Below are 16,904 nucleotides of genomic sequence, written 5' to 3'. Positions count from 1 at the left end.
CGCCCAACACACTAAAAACACAGTCCATTTAGCAAGAATTACAAGCCAAAGCTATCTCGTAGTTGAGATGCACTATCATTTCGGAAAACATTTTTATAAAATTCCAGGAACAGAACATTAAAAGACGTACCAATTTCTGAGACAATTCTTCTGATAACTGTTCAATATCTTTATTTTTACTTTCTACTTCTGTGGATTTCTGGTCATAGTTCATGGCGAGTTCTTCAAGAGCTTGTAAAACTTCTTTCACTTCATCTTTAGCTGATTCATTGTCTGCCTGAATCCGTGACATCTCTTGTGTTACACCTTCATAATCTTTTCTACATTGACTGATCAATTCTTCTTGTTCTACCATTTGTTCTTTTAGTTTTTCTATTAACTGTGCCTGATTGTTGATTTCTTCATCCTAGAATAATTGAGTATAAAGGGAGAATTAGAACCGTTTCCCCCAAAAAGGTCTAATACTGCTGTACATAGAACATAGGGTTGTTTAATTTTTCTATTATATTTAGATATGCAATAACACTATAACCGGGATATCATTTAATATTGTCAATTTAGCACTAACTTCTTTAACATTCATTCAATATCAAATCTTTGTTAAAAAACTCGTAATTAGATGATTTTTAGAGATTTTGAACGATTTTTACGAGTTTTCAAAACAAAGATTTGATACTGAATGAATGTAAAAGAAATTAGTGCTAAATACACAAGATTAAATGATATAAGATGATGGAGAATTTTACGCAGACAGCTAAATTTCCACTGGAAATGGATCTTTTACATTCACCATTTCACATTCATGACTTAATGGTATGTAAGAGAGAGAGAGAGAAATGGGGTTTAACGTCCACTCGACACAAACTAGGTCATTTCGGGACTAACATGGTTTAATTTTAATTCAATAATTCGCTTGCGCGTAGGTGTCTTTAACAGTGGGAGGAAACCGGAGGACCCGGAGAAAACCCACGAGGTTGGACAGGCGACCCTACTCCTTGTCAAGTACAACCGGGGAATCGAAACCCCGCCAGTTGACTCAATGACAGACCGTATGATACAGCGCGCGCGTGCTAACCATTCGGCCATCCAACCCCCCATGGTATGTAAGACTATGTTTTCTATTATATCAGCAGACACTACCCCTCGATGTGAATAATTTCAAATTTTTTTTCTATGGCCCCACCAAAGATTCAAACACAAACCTTGTCATCTAGTTGTTGATATAATTTCATTTTTTCTTCTTCGATTTGACGTCGTTCATCATCAGTAAGATTAGTAACACTAGCTTGTAGACTCGGTGGAGCACTATTAACTGGTGTATCTAATTCTACTGCTGTAGCTGTCTTAGCATCAATCTGTTCATCAACTGGTACAGTCACACCTATTTATAAAAACAACATTCACATATACATCACAGGAAAACGACAGAACAAAAATAGATAGAACAAACATAATGTGAAACCAGAGAAAAGAGAGAGCGAGAAGTGGGGTTTAACGTCTACGCGACAAAAACTAGGTCATTTTGGGGCAAACATATGGTTCAATTTTATTGCAATAATTCACTTGCATGTGGAGGTCTTTAGCAATGGGAAGAAACTGGAGAAAACCCACGAGGTAAGACAGGTTACCCTACTCTTTGTCAAGTACAACCGGGGAATCGAAACCACGCTAGTTGAGTCAATGACAGACCTTATGATAAAACGCACATGCGAAACGAGAGAGAGAGAAATGGGGTTTAACATCCACTCAACACAAACTAGGTCATTTAGGGACTAACATATGGTATAATTTTATTTCAATAATTCGCTTGCGCGTAAGGGTCTTTAGCAGTGGGAGGAAACAGGAGGACCAGCAGAAAACCCACAAGGTTGGACAGGCGACCCTACTCCTTGTCACGTACAACCGGAGAATCGAAACCACACCAGTTGACTCAATGACAGGCCTTGTGATACAGTGTGCACGTGCTAACCATTCGTTTTACAGCAGTAATATCATCAATTCACAGATCATGTCCAACCTGTGCATGGAGTAAATACATAACAGTAGCTATCTAAATCTACTAACAAAGTCCATTATGACTGTATTTCAAAATTCAATTTCTTAATAAGTGTTCAATCAAATTGGCATTTGTTTATCAATGGATGATATTCCAGACAACTGCACTGAACAGAAATTTGACTGGTAGAATTTCTAAATCAGTGTATTAATAATATGATTGAAGGCTGATTAGTAAAGGCTGACTTGAACAACCTTATTGATACTTTTTGTGTGGCCTCTATTCTCTTCATACTGCAGTGGGCATGCTAATGATCAGATTAAAATGGTTATTTTATTATGATAGTCAACTTACCACTTCTCCATTGGGCTAATTCTTCCTGTAGTTTCTGGATTACTCCCCTTAGTTTACCGTTCTTTTCTTTTTCTTTCTCATATTTCTTCTTCCATTCATCAGCTGTTAATTCTTCATTAACACTCACAACATTCTTAATAGTCTTAGCTCTGAAATAATAACAACAGTTTGAATAGTCCTAGCTCTGAAATAATAACAACAGCTTGAATAGTCCTAGCTCTGAAATAATAACAACAGTTTGAATAGTCCTAGCTCTGAAATAATAACAACAGTTTGAATAGTCTTAGCTCTGAAATGATTATAACAGTGGTATATGTATCTGCCTATATCCTGTTACAAACATTGACATCATTCTATACAAATCATTGCATCTGAGCAACTAAGACCAGTTATATGTTCTACTAACTTAAAGACTCCTGCAAAATACCTCACACAATGTAGGCCAGTACTTGGATTTTAGATAATAAGGTCAGTTTAGTTGGTCATTATTCAAAATTGTTCTAATTTCTGCTTCAGGATAATGCATCTTTAAAGGTTTATAGCTAAAAATAGATAACATACCGTTGACCAAACAATAATGTTGACTTGGTTTCTGACTCATTATAGGAGGCTGGTGAACAACAGATAATCATGGTGGTTCTAGCATTTCCTCCTAAACTCTCTTGTAAAATACGGGTCAGTTTACTATCTCGATATGGTACATGAGATTTCTGAAATTAAAAAAACCAAAAATAATAATAAATAAACGGAAATTAAAATCAGATAATTTTGTTTTTTTAATTCAAATATACAAATTTATTTTACTTAAGACATTTAAATACCAGTTTTGATCGCTTTGACCGACATGTTTTTTTTTTTCATTTCTATGTAAAATATACAAAAGAGTAGTTATACTCTTTTTGACAATACCACCGTCAATAGGTTTATTTTCATTGTCAATGTGCATGTTGGATTTTCTTAACCTCTCTCTATGAGATTTATGAATGAATCTTCAACTTAAAATACTTACATTGCCATCAGCGAGTGCGGAGATGACATTTCCCAAAGCTGATAAAGATTTATTAATATTTTTCGCCTCATCTAAAACAGCTCCTTCAGCTCCTGTTTTACTGACCTAAAGTATATAAAATATCAATAAATTATCAAGCTACCAGATAAATAATGAAGAGAGAGAAATGGGGTTTAACGTCCACTCGACACAAACTAGGTCATTTCGGGACTAACACATGGTTCAATTTTGTTTCAATAATTTGCTAGCATGTAGGGGTTTTTACCAGTGGGAGGAAACCGGAGGACCCATAGAAAACCCATGAGGTTGGGACAGGCGACCCTACTCCTTGTCACGTACAACCGGGGAATTGATACTATGCCAGTTGACTCAATGACAGAGCTTACGATACAAAGCACATTCAGCTATCCAACCCCCCTGAGTAACAATAGAACTCGACGTATGTTAGATGAAACCTTACCTTTTCACTGCCAGCTAAATCGACTAGATATAATTTACCATGGAGTTTTTTCTCAGTTTCTATATTTTCTTGTTTAACATGGATTAGAAATACACTATGACTTCTTGAACTATGTTCATTCATATCTAAAATAAAATATATCAAGCTTAGAACTAGTCTCATTATAATTGTAAGCAAAACAATAATTCTGTTTATAGACCACAGATAGTCCAATAACAAAGAAATCTTAATCATACATTATGCAAGAGCTACATCTGAAGAGCCTGTAGTAAAGCAACATCTAGATAGGGTCTATGTTTTAGTTTAAATTTTTCTGGCATGTTGGGGTTTTAAATACAAAAATACGATGAAAATTGTTAAACTTACTAGTAACAGCCACATGTCTGTTAGCTTTACCATCATCTATGGTCTCCATCACCTCTTCTGGACTTGATACAAATCTCTCTGTGCATCCCTAAATGAGAAGAATTCATTAGAATCTTTTTTTAAAAATATTATTTGTGAATTAAGTTTGGACAGTCTAGAACCTGTACTTAACATAGCTCATCTGATCTCTAAAAAGTAGTAAATAAATCCAAGTACAATTTGAGACCAACAAGATTGTTTTGCACAAACAAGTACACAGCAAATTCTTAGCAAATCATGTGACATATCTTACAAGACAACAGTTTTTTTGTTTAACATTTTTGAACCTCATTTCCAACAGTCAGTGTGGAATGTAACCAAACAGAAATCAAGAAGACAAAGCCACAGATTTTTCCTCTATTTTCTCCTCTTTAATTCTATTCCCAGTTGTACGGATGGCACTAAGAAAATGAGATATGACTGAACACATTGGCTGGTATGTAGAAACAGCTATAGAATAGGGTCAGGTCTAAATATTAAGGCCACCTGAAGATTTCATAAGATGTAAAAAGAGTTAGGACATCAATTGTTGCTGAGGATCGTGGGTTAGGGTTAGCGCTATCCCTGTTTACATCACGTGACCTTGACGAATTCAGCAGATGGTCTTAATATTTAGACCTAACCATAGAGTAGGCAGAAAACCTGCTGACCCAACAAAAATTTCCTTCCTAGCATTGCACATAGGAGTATAGAAAAACAAATCATGTTGGTTTAAACTGATTGAGATATTGTGTTGATTAACTCAACCCCATTCCTTTCTAAGTTTTTTTTTATCTCAACCCTTTTGTTTGTTTGTTCTGTCTGTGTTTTGTTGTGCAGTTTTCCTGAATTGTTTCAAAGGCATTTAGTAATTGAACTGGAGTATACAGGTCACACGTCTATGGAATACAATTACAGCTTATAACTGAGCTATGTTTCGACTAGGCTTCCCTAGTCATTATCATTGCTTGATGATGACTAGAGAAGCCTAGTCGAAACATCGCTCAGTAATTGCATTCCATAGAATTGTGACCTGTATTATCCTGAATTGTCTATAACATGAAATGGTCACTTACTTTTACAAAGGGAACTCTATTTTTATCTTCATGGACAGCTAGATTGGTTTTAGTTACTGAAAAGCAAAAAGATTTATAATAATACAATAACATCACTGGCTGATCATTAAAAAGATGAATTATGTAACAGCTAAATCTTCCTATTGCTGGTCTTTCTTTATGCCTTAGACATTTATTAATTTGCCAAGACCACAATCAACTCTCGATGCCATCGGATGCTCGAGATTTTCAATGGATTTAAACACGATAGGCGGTGAATTAGTTAATAAAAAAATAAAAACTTTGTTTACTATCATCAAGATTTTGTTTAACTTCTTACATAAGCAGATCATACAGGGATCTTAATCGGCTGTTTTTTGTCGACTTTAGCCGTTTGATGTTTAAATAATGAACCGGTCACTATGGTATCATAAATCAATCTACTTTCAGCTAAATTACAACAGGTTAATCAAATCAATACTAATTCCTTTGGTTCTATAAGGTCCTGACATTGATCAAAGGAACAACCAAAAGGACGGTTCACCCAATATTGATTTCTCATCCGTGAAAATCTATCTGGCAAACAGTCGGCGCACACTATGTCATAAATAAAATAAGAGTCGACTAAAATCCAACGGATAGAAAAAAGACAACTTACTGTCTAAGAGATCTCTGATTTTGTCCATATAAATTTCAAAATAGGAAACCTTAAAATATATAATATACATTGCATAATTACTGAGCTGAATTTAAAAATTGGAAATAATTTTTCTAATAATAAAACTTCTGTGTATCTGTGTATAGTCAATATAGCATGATGTATATATATGAATTACAAGTACATTGTAAACGACATGTGATTGGCTATAGTCAGTACAACATGTTGTAAATAAGAAATACAAAGTGCATTGTAAGTGACATGTAATTGGCAATAGTCAGTACATTGTATATGTAAGTGATATTTGCTCCTGAGTATGGTACATTATATGTTAATTCGAAACTGTAAAATTTAACTGAAAAATCTGAATAACAACAAAGAGATTGCAAAGATTATATTACCACTAGCAAGCATAACTTACCTTAATATGGAATTCGAGATTTTCATCCATACCATAAATATAATTAAATATATCATTAACAATTCTAGGTATAATACCAGCCATATAATCATTTTGTAAAATACCCTGAAAAAATAAAAAAAATTTTTATTTATCTGGTACATTCAATAAAAGACAATTAGCATTTACAATGCATCCTAACAAGCTTTCAAATAATGATACCAAAAATGTACATGTAATTCTAAATAATAACCTCTCCCCATAGTGTTCCACTGTAATTTTTCCAATCTTGGCTCTTGCATAATAATATTGTAGTCATTCAATTCATTAGAACTTGCGAAACAAGGAAACAATAATCAGATATATCTATTATTAACACCAATGACAGAATTTGGCTTTTCCACAAGGCCCTCCCCAAACTCATGACAGTGTGCTTTAAACAGTGTCCAACATTACGTGCACGGTGCAGAAAAGTAGGACATCAAACCCCATTTCATTTCGTTTGATTTGTACCTACACCTTGTTTGTTTGTAAATCATTAACAGGATAACTTACCTCCATGGTATGTGTTTTACCACTGGAAGTTTGACCATACGCAAAAATAGTTCCATTATAACCACCGAGTACATCTGAAAAACACAAACAAATACTTCTATTACATATATACCAGAACTGTAAAAAATATACATGTACCAGTACATAGATATACTGCAAAACTTTACTCCCGTAATTACACGTACAGGCACAGTCATGACTTTGGAGATACAGCAATGGGGCCTTTCAGGACCATCATTACTCCCACCTGACGTGTTGCTCCTGGTAACAAGTGATACATGTAACTAAAGTACCGTAACCTACATGTATCTTGATCATCTTGATCTCCAGGATGGTGGCAGGCAGTTCCTGAATGACATGTGTTCTAAACCTTGCTCGGATCTATAGAGGACTGATTTATAATAAGGTTGAATTAAACATACATATATCCCTGTATTTAACCAATGTATGAATATAATGTAAGTTGAACAGCATGTGACAATAATAAAGTTATAATATTATTGATGACTAAAACAGATGTTATAAATAGAATGGAATGTGTCAATACCATAGATATATTATCAGATTATAACTATAAGTACATGTACTATAACATATGTATGAGGATTTTACATCCAGCAATACTTAGAGTATAATCTTCATGTGCCATTTAGAAATTGAGAATATTAAAAATACAATAACCTTTCAATATACATGTATGGAATACAATTATACATATGGTGGGATATCTCAACAAGTACAAGTATTCTCATGCAGAGGCTAAGTGAGAGGGGCGCAACATGACATGCTTTGCGTCATGGTTTTGAGTTTTTGCGCCCCCTCACAATAATGTCAAAAGTCGTGCAGTTTGAAAGTGGTTTTCAACATCATCATCATAATCATAATGCTTAACCAGTATCAAACATATATACCGTGGGTCAGATATGCTACAAATCGACTCTAGCATGTTCCACACAGCCCAATATTACTTGGCGGTACTGGGAGGGAACCTCCCCCATTCCCGCATAAAAATGTATTTTTGGGGGCCCGGAGAGGTTTCTAGTTCCTCATGCAAAATCGTGGGTCACCCTGCACTGTTCTCAAGCACAGATTATAGTACACTAAAAGTAAATATAGAATACCCCATACTAAACTTAGGCTGTCTGTCTACAGTTAGCTCTGCTTGAAACCAGACACTAAGCTAGTTGACCGACATTTTAAGTCCTAAGTCAGTGATTTTAGTCGAAAACATTATGTATACTTTGAGAAGAATTTATTCTGTACATATTCAATCAAATTGAAAAGGTTTATTTGTTCTTTGTGTGTATGACAGATGTGAAACAGAAGAAAACCAAATCATAAAATTGTATTCCAATTTTTGTATATGGCAGCCATTCAGGCCGGAGATCTATTCTTGAAGTATGAAGTAGACAGATCTCTGTGTGCAAAATGATACAATACATACAGTGTATATATAGTCATACAAAATAAGGATGCCAAAAGCCAAAGGGCAATATTATCTTTTAGTTTTTCCTATCATATTTATTTGTGCTTGAAAACCATACGAGAATATCTGTTGAGACATCCGACTTTATGTATAAAAAACTAGTGAATGTAATTTCATATAAATGGTCTGTGTGCTTTTAGGAGTGAGGATACATGTATATTTAATTACTACAGCATGTATATAAAGACTTTCTTAACATCAATACAAGGATTCTACTGTATCCCATCATCTACTTCCAACTACAGTAAGAGTAGATACATGTAGATAAACCTCTTTAATTTTAGGAAAATGTATTTGATTGATCTTGCATGTACATGTATATATATTGTTACACTGTATGTTAATGAGTGATGGGACAAGAACTACATGTCTTTCCACTTGTACAGAAAGATAAAGCATAGATCAATTCGTTTACTAATATTAATTATGCTTCTGTCTTAAAATGTTGAACGGAAAATCATGTACATTTCCGTGCAGACCTAATATTTTAAATGTAGACAAGACATCACGCTCCCAAAACAAATCAATACATCAAATTTAACTAAATTGCCTCACCCCCATCTCCCATTCACAAAGGTCAATCATTTTATTAATTAAAGGAGTAGGGTCAGTAGCCAACTAATATCAGAAAACTGCCGTGCCCTGTGTTCAGCTTACGTTATTACCCTATACATTGATGACATCATCAATACTACTAGATCTTTTAACATGGTGTCCTCATGCTTAAATGGCAATATTTAGTCAAATCTGTTCATTATTTGTGTTGATAGAAAACTATTAGTTGCGTTTCCGCCCTTCCAATTGACAACTGCTAGAAATTTATGAGTCATGTCAAAGCTGCAGTGATATTCTAAGAGATACAACACATTTACATTATTGTGTAGTACATGATGTGTATTACAGCGAATATAATAACAAGTAATGATATGGATTATCTGATATAATAGATTTTTCATTTCTTAGTGAAATAAACATTGTCTCATTTACTGCACTACATTATCTAGGTACATGTATTGAAATGTATATTTGTCAGATTGATTAGAAATGTACAGTATAACCTGCAGCAATAATAATAAAAAACAACACAAAAATATGCTTATTTACATGTATAAATGCACCCAATTTCATGTCATAATGTACCTTAAATTTGCTAGGCCTCATTAATCTAGGTCAAAAATAAATTTGTTGATTTTATTGTGTTTTTTTTATGAGTAGTTAAAAAAGTATAGCCTATGCGAGAGCAACACAAGACAACTTCATCTCTCCTGTAGTTTGGCCAATCTCCTAAGAAAAGAGGCTTAATTAATGTGATGAAGTTTGTAATTGCTTTTGGCAATTCAAAATTTTATGACCTTACATGAAACAAATGTGGAGGTATAACTGACCCAGAAGTAAAACAGATACCCATTAGAAAGTAACCCCATGATCAACCCAATTAAATATATATTTTGACCTACATACATGTACATGTATACATCAGAAAGTTTACATTCTTTAAATTTGTTTATCTACATGTGTATTCTACATGTAGGACACAAAAATCAAATATATATATCACATAAAATGAGAGAGAGAGAGAAAGGGGTTTAACCTCCACTCGACACAAACTAGGTCATTTCGGGACTAACATATGGTTTAATTTTATTTCAATAATTCGCTTGTGCGTATGGGTCTTTAGCAGTGGGAGCAAACCGGAGGACCCGGAGAAAACCCACGAGGTTGGACAGGCGACCCTACTCCTTGTCACGTACAACCGGGGATTCGAAACCACGCCAGTTGACTCAATGACAGGCTTTATGATACAGCGTGCACGTGCTAACCATTCGGCCATCCAACCCCCCCACATAAAATGAATAAAATATTGTACTTGATACTCATGAAATCAGAACCACTTTAATAAATCTTTAAATTAAATCCATTTCAATGTGATATTGAAAATTGTACAGTAATTGAGTGTGTATGATAATTCTTGTGATCTCTTGTATAATATTCCACGCCGTGGGCCAGTATTTATATAACATAGGAGAAGGTTATTGATTAATAGAAGCTAGTCTACCATTGGATCAATATCTCTACAGAATGAGTCGGGTGGATAGAATTAGAAAGCCGTTTATATCACACCACATGTAGGTTTTACTGTCTCAGACAGTGTCTCTAAAGGTAGCTACACAGCTAGTTAGCTAAAATCCTAGCTATGAGAGAGAGAAAGAGAGAGAAGTCCTCACACAAACTAGGTCATTTCGGGACTAACATATGGTTCAATTATATTTCAATAATTCGCTAGTGCCTATGGGTCTTTAGCAGTAGGACCGTGGGAGGAAACTGGAGGACCCGGAGAAAACCCACTAGGTTGGGCAGGTGATTTTAGTCCTTGTCACGTACAAGCCGATAATCGAAACCACGCCACAAGATTTAATGACAGACCTTAAGATTGCATGCGTTGGCGTTAACCATTCGGCCACCCAACACCCTTATTTCTTTAATAAAACCACGAATCAGATCACAATGAGACATCATATTGTTCTATTTCTCACAACTATTTTTATTTTAATTATAAAATATATGTATATAAGTACATTTCAATAAGTATTGTCTTATTATTGAAACAATAAAAGAAGGATATCAACAAGTGGCATTCCTTGAAATGTTATTGATACATGTACGACATGTGTACAGTAATAATAACCAACCTCTACCTTAAACAATCATACAGACATTTTACATTACAGAGTACAAGTACATGTCACCTACATGTAGGTGAATGCTATATTTGAGTTAGTAAATTGTAGGTAGTAGTATCTTATCTTTTCGAATATATTTGTAGAATTCAGCATTGTTTACGATGCATACAGAGTTCATAATTGATACTTCGCCAAATTTAAAGAAAAGAAATATTGTATTGTTACATGTAATAGGACAAGAAATTCTTTGACTTATCACCAGAGATCTTTATACAATGAATGCCAGTATATAAACCCTGTATCATAGAATAACATTGATGAAATACCACAGCAAGTGTAATACATTCTATAGTGATATAAAGAATGATGAATCACCTCCTGATAGAGTTCTTGGTCTGTGTGTGTCTATTGTAGTGTTTCTATGAATAACTCATGTTTCACTCTGAGTTTATTTATCAAAGAGATTAGATGATCATTACCCACCAGAATATCTGAAATAGTGGTTCACTTCCAGTTCCTTTTGGCTGTGTTCATTAAGGCTGTGCAAAAATATCGATATAATTGATAATCGGTAGAAGTTATTTAGCGATACGATAATCGATATTGAAATTCAAATATCGATTATCGGTATATTTACCTTCTGACGGCAAGTTACGGTCACTTTCACATGACTGAACTTGCCGTAGTTTGGCATGACGAATGAACGAATACACAACGTCAACACAACAACTATTTTCCCCCTCTGCTTACAAACTGGCACATTTTAAATATATATTATTGTAAAAAAACTAAACTTTAAGATTAAATACATTATTTTAATATTTTCGTTGTTTTTGTTGTTATTACTAGTTGAAACTAAAATAGGTCACGCACTTTGTGAACAATGACGATCGCACGTGATATAGTAAAATTAGAATTATCTCCCTTCTTTGCTCTTGATTGATTTGTAGAGAAATTGTCTGCTTTCACAATAAAAGTAATTGTATTATTAATGATCAACTCAGCTTTTATTACTAAATCATGTCAGATACAGCCCATACAAAACACGTTTTTGACTTCCCGGGAAAATATCTATATCTCTCGTAATTTCTTGGAAGAATTCTACTTTGGTTTTCGTCAAAATTAACCAATCATAAAAATTCTACTTTGAAAGCCGGTAATTATTTTTTTATTGTCCAATCAATAGACGCCTTCTATTATATTTTATTCTATTATTAGTAACACCGTGTGATCGCCAGTAACTTGCAAAGAGAAACCATGCATTGTCTTTGTATTTATCGGAGATATTGGAATAAAAAAAAGGTTCAAATGAATCAAGAACAAAACTTAGAATAATACTCAAGTTAATCCTACATTTAGCAACTAATTATTTTACATTAATTAATTTTTTTAACGTACATCGGCACAGTATTAGACTAGGATAATAACACTACTGTAACTCGATCAACACAAATAACAGGTCGGTAAAGTTCGTTTTTTCCGGAAGAATGATTGATAATCGATTATTATCGATAATCGCTGACAAATTCTTGCCGATAATCGATATTGAAATTTCATATCGATTCCCAGCCTTAGTGTTCATATTGCGATTAAATCACTAGGCCAAATGTAAAATGATCAATTTGAGTACATTTTAACGTGGGATCAAGCCATGAACGATTAGATATTTTATCGGAAAACTGCAAGTCAAAATGTTTATTGTAAAGATGCTTTAATTACTATATATTACAGTGTATATATGTAGATTTGATAAAATATAGAATGTGGCGATGCACAATTCCCATCGCCTACTGTGTGTTTTAAAATAAATCAATAACAATTTGATTTTTCTGTAGGGCTAGCAAATTTGTCATGACACCATGGGGTAGTGATTGAAAAGTGAAATTACACCCTTGTGTAGAATGTCTAGCAATGTACACTACATGTATATAAATAAACACGACAGCAATACTGTACATGTAAGTAACTATATAAATAAGTAAGGAACCTGTCAATCAAGTTTAATAAAATTATTAAGTGGTTCAAAATCTTTCATGTTACTAAAAAAAAAATAATAATCACAATAAACTACCTGTACCTGTAAACAAGATGGATATGAAAAAAAAAAAAAAAAGTTCAGATTTTATCATTTTGTAATGCATTAACTTCATAGTCAAATTTATACTGGTGTAACACTGCATTTTGCACTATATTTAAAGGACAATATTGGTGCCAGTCATTATCACATATGTGATAGAACTAATTAAACACGTTCCAAATATAATTTTAACACAGAGATCATTGCTACGATAGCTGAGTAATACAGGTTTCCTGAATCGGAAGTGACGAACGCCAAAGGAAAACACCAGTCATACCTCTATATAACTGACTGATGTGACGAGTGATAACAGATACACGGCCGGATTTCTGCTCACTAATAATTCCTTCCAAGACAAAAAATTGTTATATGGGACTGTAAGAGGACACCATAGTTTCTTGATTAAAATAAGAGAAACATAATATATTAATATCAATGCATCTCTGGACATACTGCCAACTGTCCAAAATGACTGTTCCTTAGATCGTTATCAAACAGCCCCAGGCACAATCTACAATGTGATTGCTTCCCACATTATAGGGCAATTTAATGGTTTGTGCAGGCGCAACAGCTGTGACAGAGCGGTCTAAGAGCCCTAGTTAGTGTCATTTGGGGCAGTCTACATGGGTTAAATTGCCTAACAAAATTAAATAATGTATACAAAACACTAAAATTCAATGTGGATGTTGGTACATTATAGATATCAATGGACATCTATATTATTTTGGGATGTAGACACGAGTCAAATTTCAAGGTACATACATGTATAAGAATAAAGTGCGAATTGATATTTGAATAAGTTGATTAAAACTGATGTGATTATAGCCTACAGCTAGACCAACACATCTGTAGTATATTTATAACGCTTACAGTATTTTATCTGTCTAATGTGTGAAAAGTACTTTACATGTAAGAACTGAAATTGAGTTATTTTACCATCAAGGCTAGGGTAATCGAGAGCTGTTTGTTGAACATGTAGCCTTGACCATGTGAAGGTACTCAACAAATGTACATGTAAATATGTGGAGTATTATAATGGGTACTGACAGTTCGGAACATGAAAACTTGAGTCAACAAATTACTGTAATAATACATTGTCTTTAAAGTGTATCTAGAATCGCATGTAAATATACATGAAATCTAAGAAAATTTTTTAATAAATTCATTTAATGTAAGATTTAAAGTCTACTTTTTTTAATGAGATACACATACTTGTACAACTGTACATGCATGTACAACACCATTTCAAACTCTTTCTTCCATACAGTACATTTAACATCTACAGAGTGATTTCAGAATTTGTCCACATACATTGTATTTATGCTAACCTGAACTCTAACCCTTAATTCACTGCATAACACACATGGACAGATTCTAAAGTCTAGCAGCATTTATTTGCCACGATGTACATGTACATTTGCATAGAGTATATGTACATTGTCAGTGGCAAATGAAAAGTCTATGTAGTACAAGTACAATTTCATAGAGCACATCATGGCAAATTAAAGTCTATATGACATGTACATGTAGCTGCATTTATTTGCCCTAAATGGAGCATATCTTGGCATTTGACCGAAATTTGAGAAAAATCCTATGTTAAACTAATTTTATTTTGTTTCTAGCGATAAGTTAGTATAATATATAATTTGAATTAAAGTAAAACTATAAGGGTGTAAGTGATGTGTTTGTAAAGGTATGTAAAGAATGTATTACGTACCAGTTTACATGTACACACTATAGCTGGTATATGTATATTATAGACAGCTGTTGTTAAAAATACCATACTGACCCCACCCACACTTACATGTATATTGACAAAAATTGATCTTGATATTATTTTACCCCTAATACATGGACGACCAGCAGCAAAGTCGTCCTCTAAATCACTTGTCCCAAAAAAAACACCAACAAGTCAGCCCAAAGCTTAACGGAAAGATAACTTAGTTATGTGTGTACAAAAAGTTTGTAGGCTTCTTCCATTTGCCTCAAAGAACAATCTCAGAGGGTTTTAAAACCTTCTGTTGCAAACTTTGACCTGTATTGCATACCCTAAATTTGAACCTAGAATGGGGAATAACTGTGATATTTTATTACAATATTGATACACCATTACATTGCATCTAATATCAGAATTATTTCCAACTGATAGGGGATCTTTATTGTGCTGTCAAGCCAATGGAATACCACAGGACCAACATGTATGCTTTTTGTCCCATCCAAATGACTTTTCCTTGCCTTGTTCCTTGTCTTGTATCACTGACAAGAGTAAATTGCAAATTATGTTCTTTTCTGCATAAAGGAGCAAACCGAGAAGTGTTTCTTTAAAGTTAAAAACATCTACACCATGTCTAGATTGACATTTTATTAATTATTTATAATACATGCCATACACAACATCCTGTATAAGCTCATCTACATTTAAACCCTTCAAGACCTTTATCAACATTCAATAAAGACGGGAACAGACTAGGTTTTTGACTGCTGAAGTATATTATCATTAATTGTAAGAATGAAAGTTTGCATGAAATAGGCAAATGCACAGAAAATGACTTATTGCCAAATTCCCACCAACTCTGCTATGAGTATTGATTTCCCACCGCATCAATTATAAAAGACACAGGAATAATTTCAACATATGATCTGCACCGACAGCCGTGCAGCTCATTTAAAAACTATTGAAAGTAAGACTGAGTTATTTACACTGTACATCAAATTCAAAACTGATTGAGTTTCATTTAAAGTTTTCTCTCACTACTAGGTAATATATTAACCCCACCCACCCCACCCCCTGCTTTCAAATATTCATAATTAAACAACTTTTTTGTTTTACACTTTATAGTAAGAGAGAGAAATACGCCTACTCGACACAAACTAGGTAATTTCGGGTCTAACACATGGTTCAACTTTATTTCAATAATTCTGTTGCGCGTAGGGGTCTTTAGCAGTGGGAGGAAACCCGGGTACCCGCTGAAAACCCATGAGGTTGGACAGGTGACCCTACTCCCTGCCATGTACAACCGAGGAATCGAAACCCCGCCAGTTGACTCAATGACAGACCATATGATACAGTGTCCGCACATGCTAACCATTCGGCCATCCACCCCACCCTTTTTACACTTATCATTATGCGGACGTATTCATGAAAACTCAAAACTAAAATATTTAAAGAATCTGACCTTTTTATTGGTTGAGCGTGAGAGCTAAAATTCTGGTACAAATTTTTACTCTCAGCCAATGGAAAGGCTGTAATCTTAAATTATTCTAGTTTAAAGTTTTCATGAAAAGCCTATAGTACCTGGTACTTGTACTGTAAGCAATATTTGTTGTAATAGCCTCTCGCCAAGAATTAAATTTCGAACTGGCATCTGGTATCCACCATTTAACGTTTAACCGATACCTCAAGTTAGTCTAGCCTTTTAACACCCTTCCCAGTGAGAGTGTTAAGAAAACAATTAAGTCTGTTGTATTTCTGTGTAGTCAAGTGTTCTTGTGCTATGTAGTATATAACTCACTGGTGGCTGCAAAAAGATCAATTTCTTCAGACTCATTAAATGAACTGGCTGAGAAGAGATCTGACTGACTGCCCATTTTGGCATTTGTTAAATAATGGCCCAACACTACATGTACATGTATGTACTATTACTACAAACTATATACATGTACGTGTACACATGATGTATGCCGAGTATTACACTGTATCTTTCTAGACACTTATTTCAAAACTGATAATCATTCACTTGTATTTTTAAAAATACATATTTTATTTTTCATGTCATATATGTACATTGT

At 34.0% G+C, this 16,904-nt stretch overlaps 1 protein-coding gene across 2 annotated transcripts in view; it reads right to left on the bottom strand.

Moving 5' to 3' along the window:
- LOC126831504 (kinesin heavy chain) overlaps positions 1-16,904 on the bottom strand; it is a 42,546-nt gene that overhangs the window by 14,536 nt on the left and 11,106 nt on the right. For both annotated transcript variants that reach the window (XM_050562030.1, XM_050562031.1), the window contains exons 3-13: positions 6,872-6,945; positions 6,338-6,442; positions 5,917-5,965; positions 5,280-5,335; positions 4,186-4,273; positions 3,820-3,944; positions 3,360-3,464; positions 2,912-3,060; positions 2,351-2,499; positions 1,203-1,381; positions 131-406 (exon numbers count right to left, since the gene is read on the bottom strand). In XM_050562030.1, coding sequence (XP_050417987.1) covers positions 131-406; positions 1,203-1,381; positions 2,351-2,499; positions 2,912-3,060; positions 3,360-3,464; positions 3,820-3,944; positions 4,186-4,273; positions 5,280-5,335; positions 5,917-5,965; positions 6,338-6,442; positions 6,872-6,945 — 1,355 coding nt within the window. The remainder of the gene's footprint in view (positions 1-130; positions 407-1,202; positions 1,382-2,350; positions 2,500-2,911; positions 3,061-3,359; positions 3,465-3,819; positions 3,945-4,185; positions 4,274-5,279; positions 5,336-5,916; positions 5,966-6,337; positions 6,443-6,871; positions 6,946-16,904) is intronic.

This window comes from Patella vulgata, chromosome 9, assembly GCF_932274485.2.
Source record: "Patella vulgata chromosome 9, xgPatVulg1.2, whole genome shotgun sequence".
Lineage (NCBI taxonomy): Eukaryota > Metazoa > Mollusca > Gastropoda > Patellidae > Patella > Patella vulgata.
The sequence above is the reverse complement of the archived record's forward strand: the minus strand, read 5'-3'. Positions and strand labels throughout refer to the sequence as shown.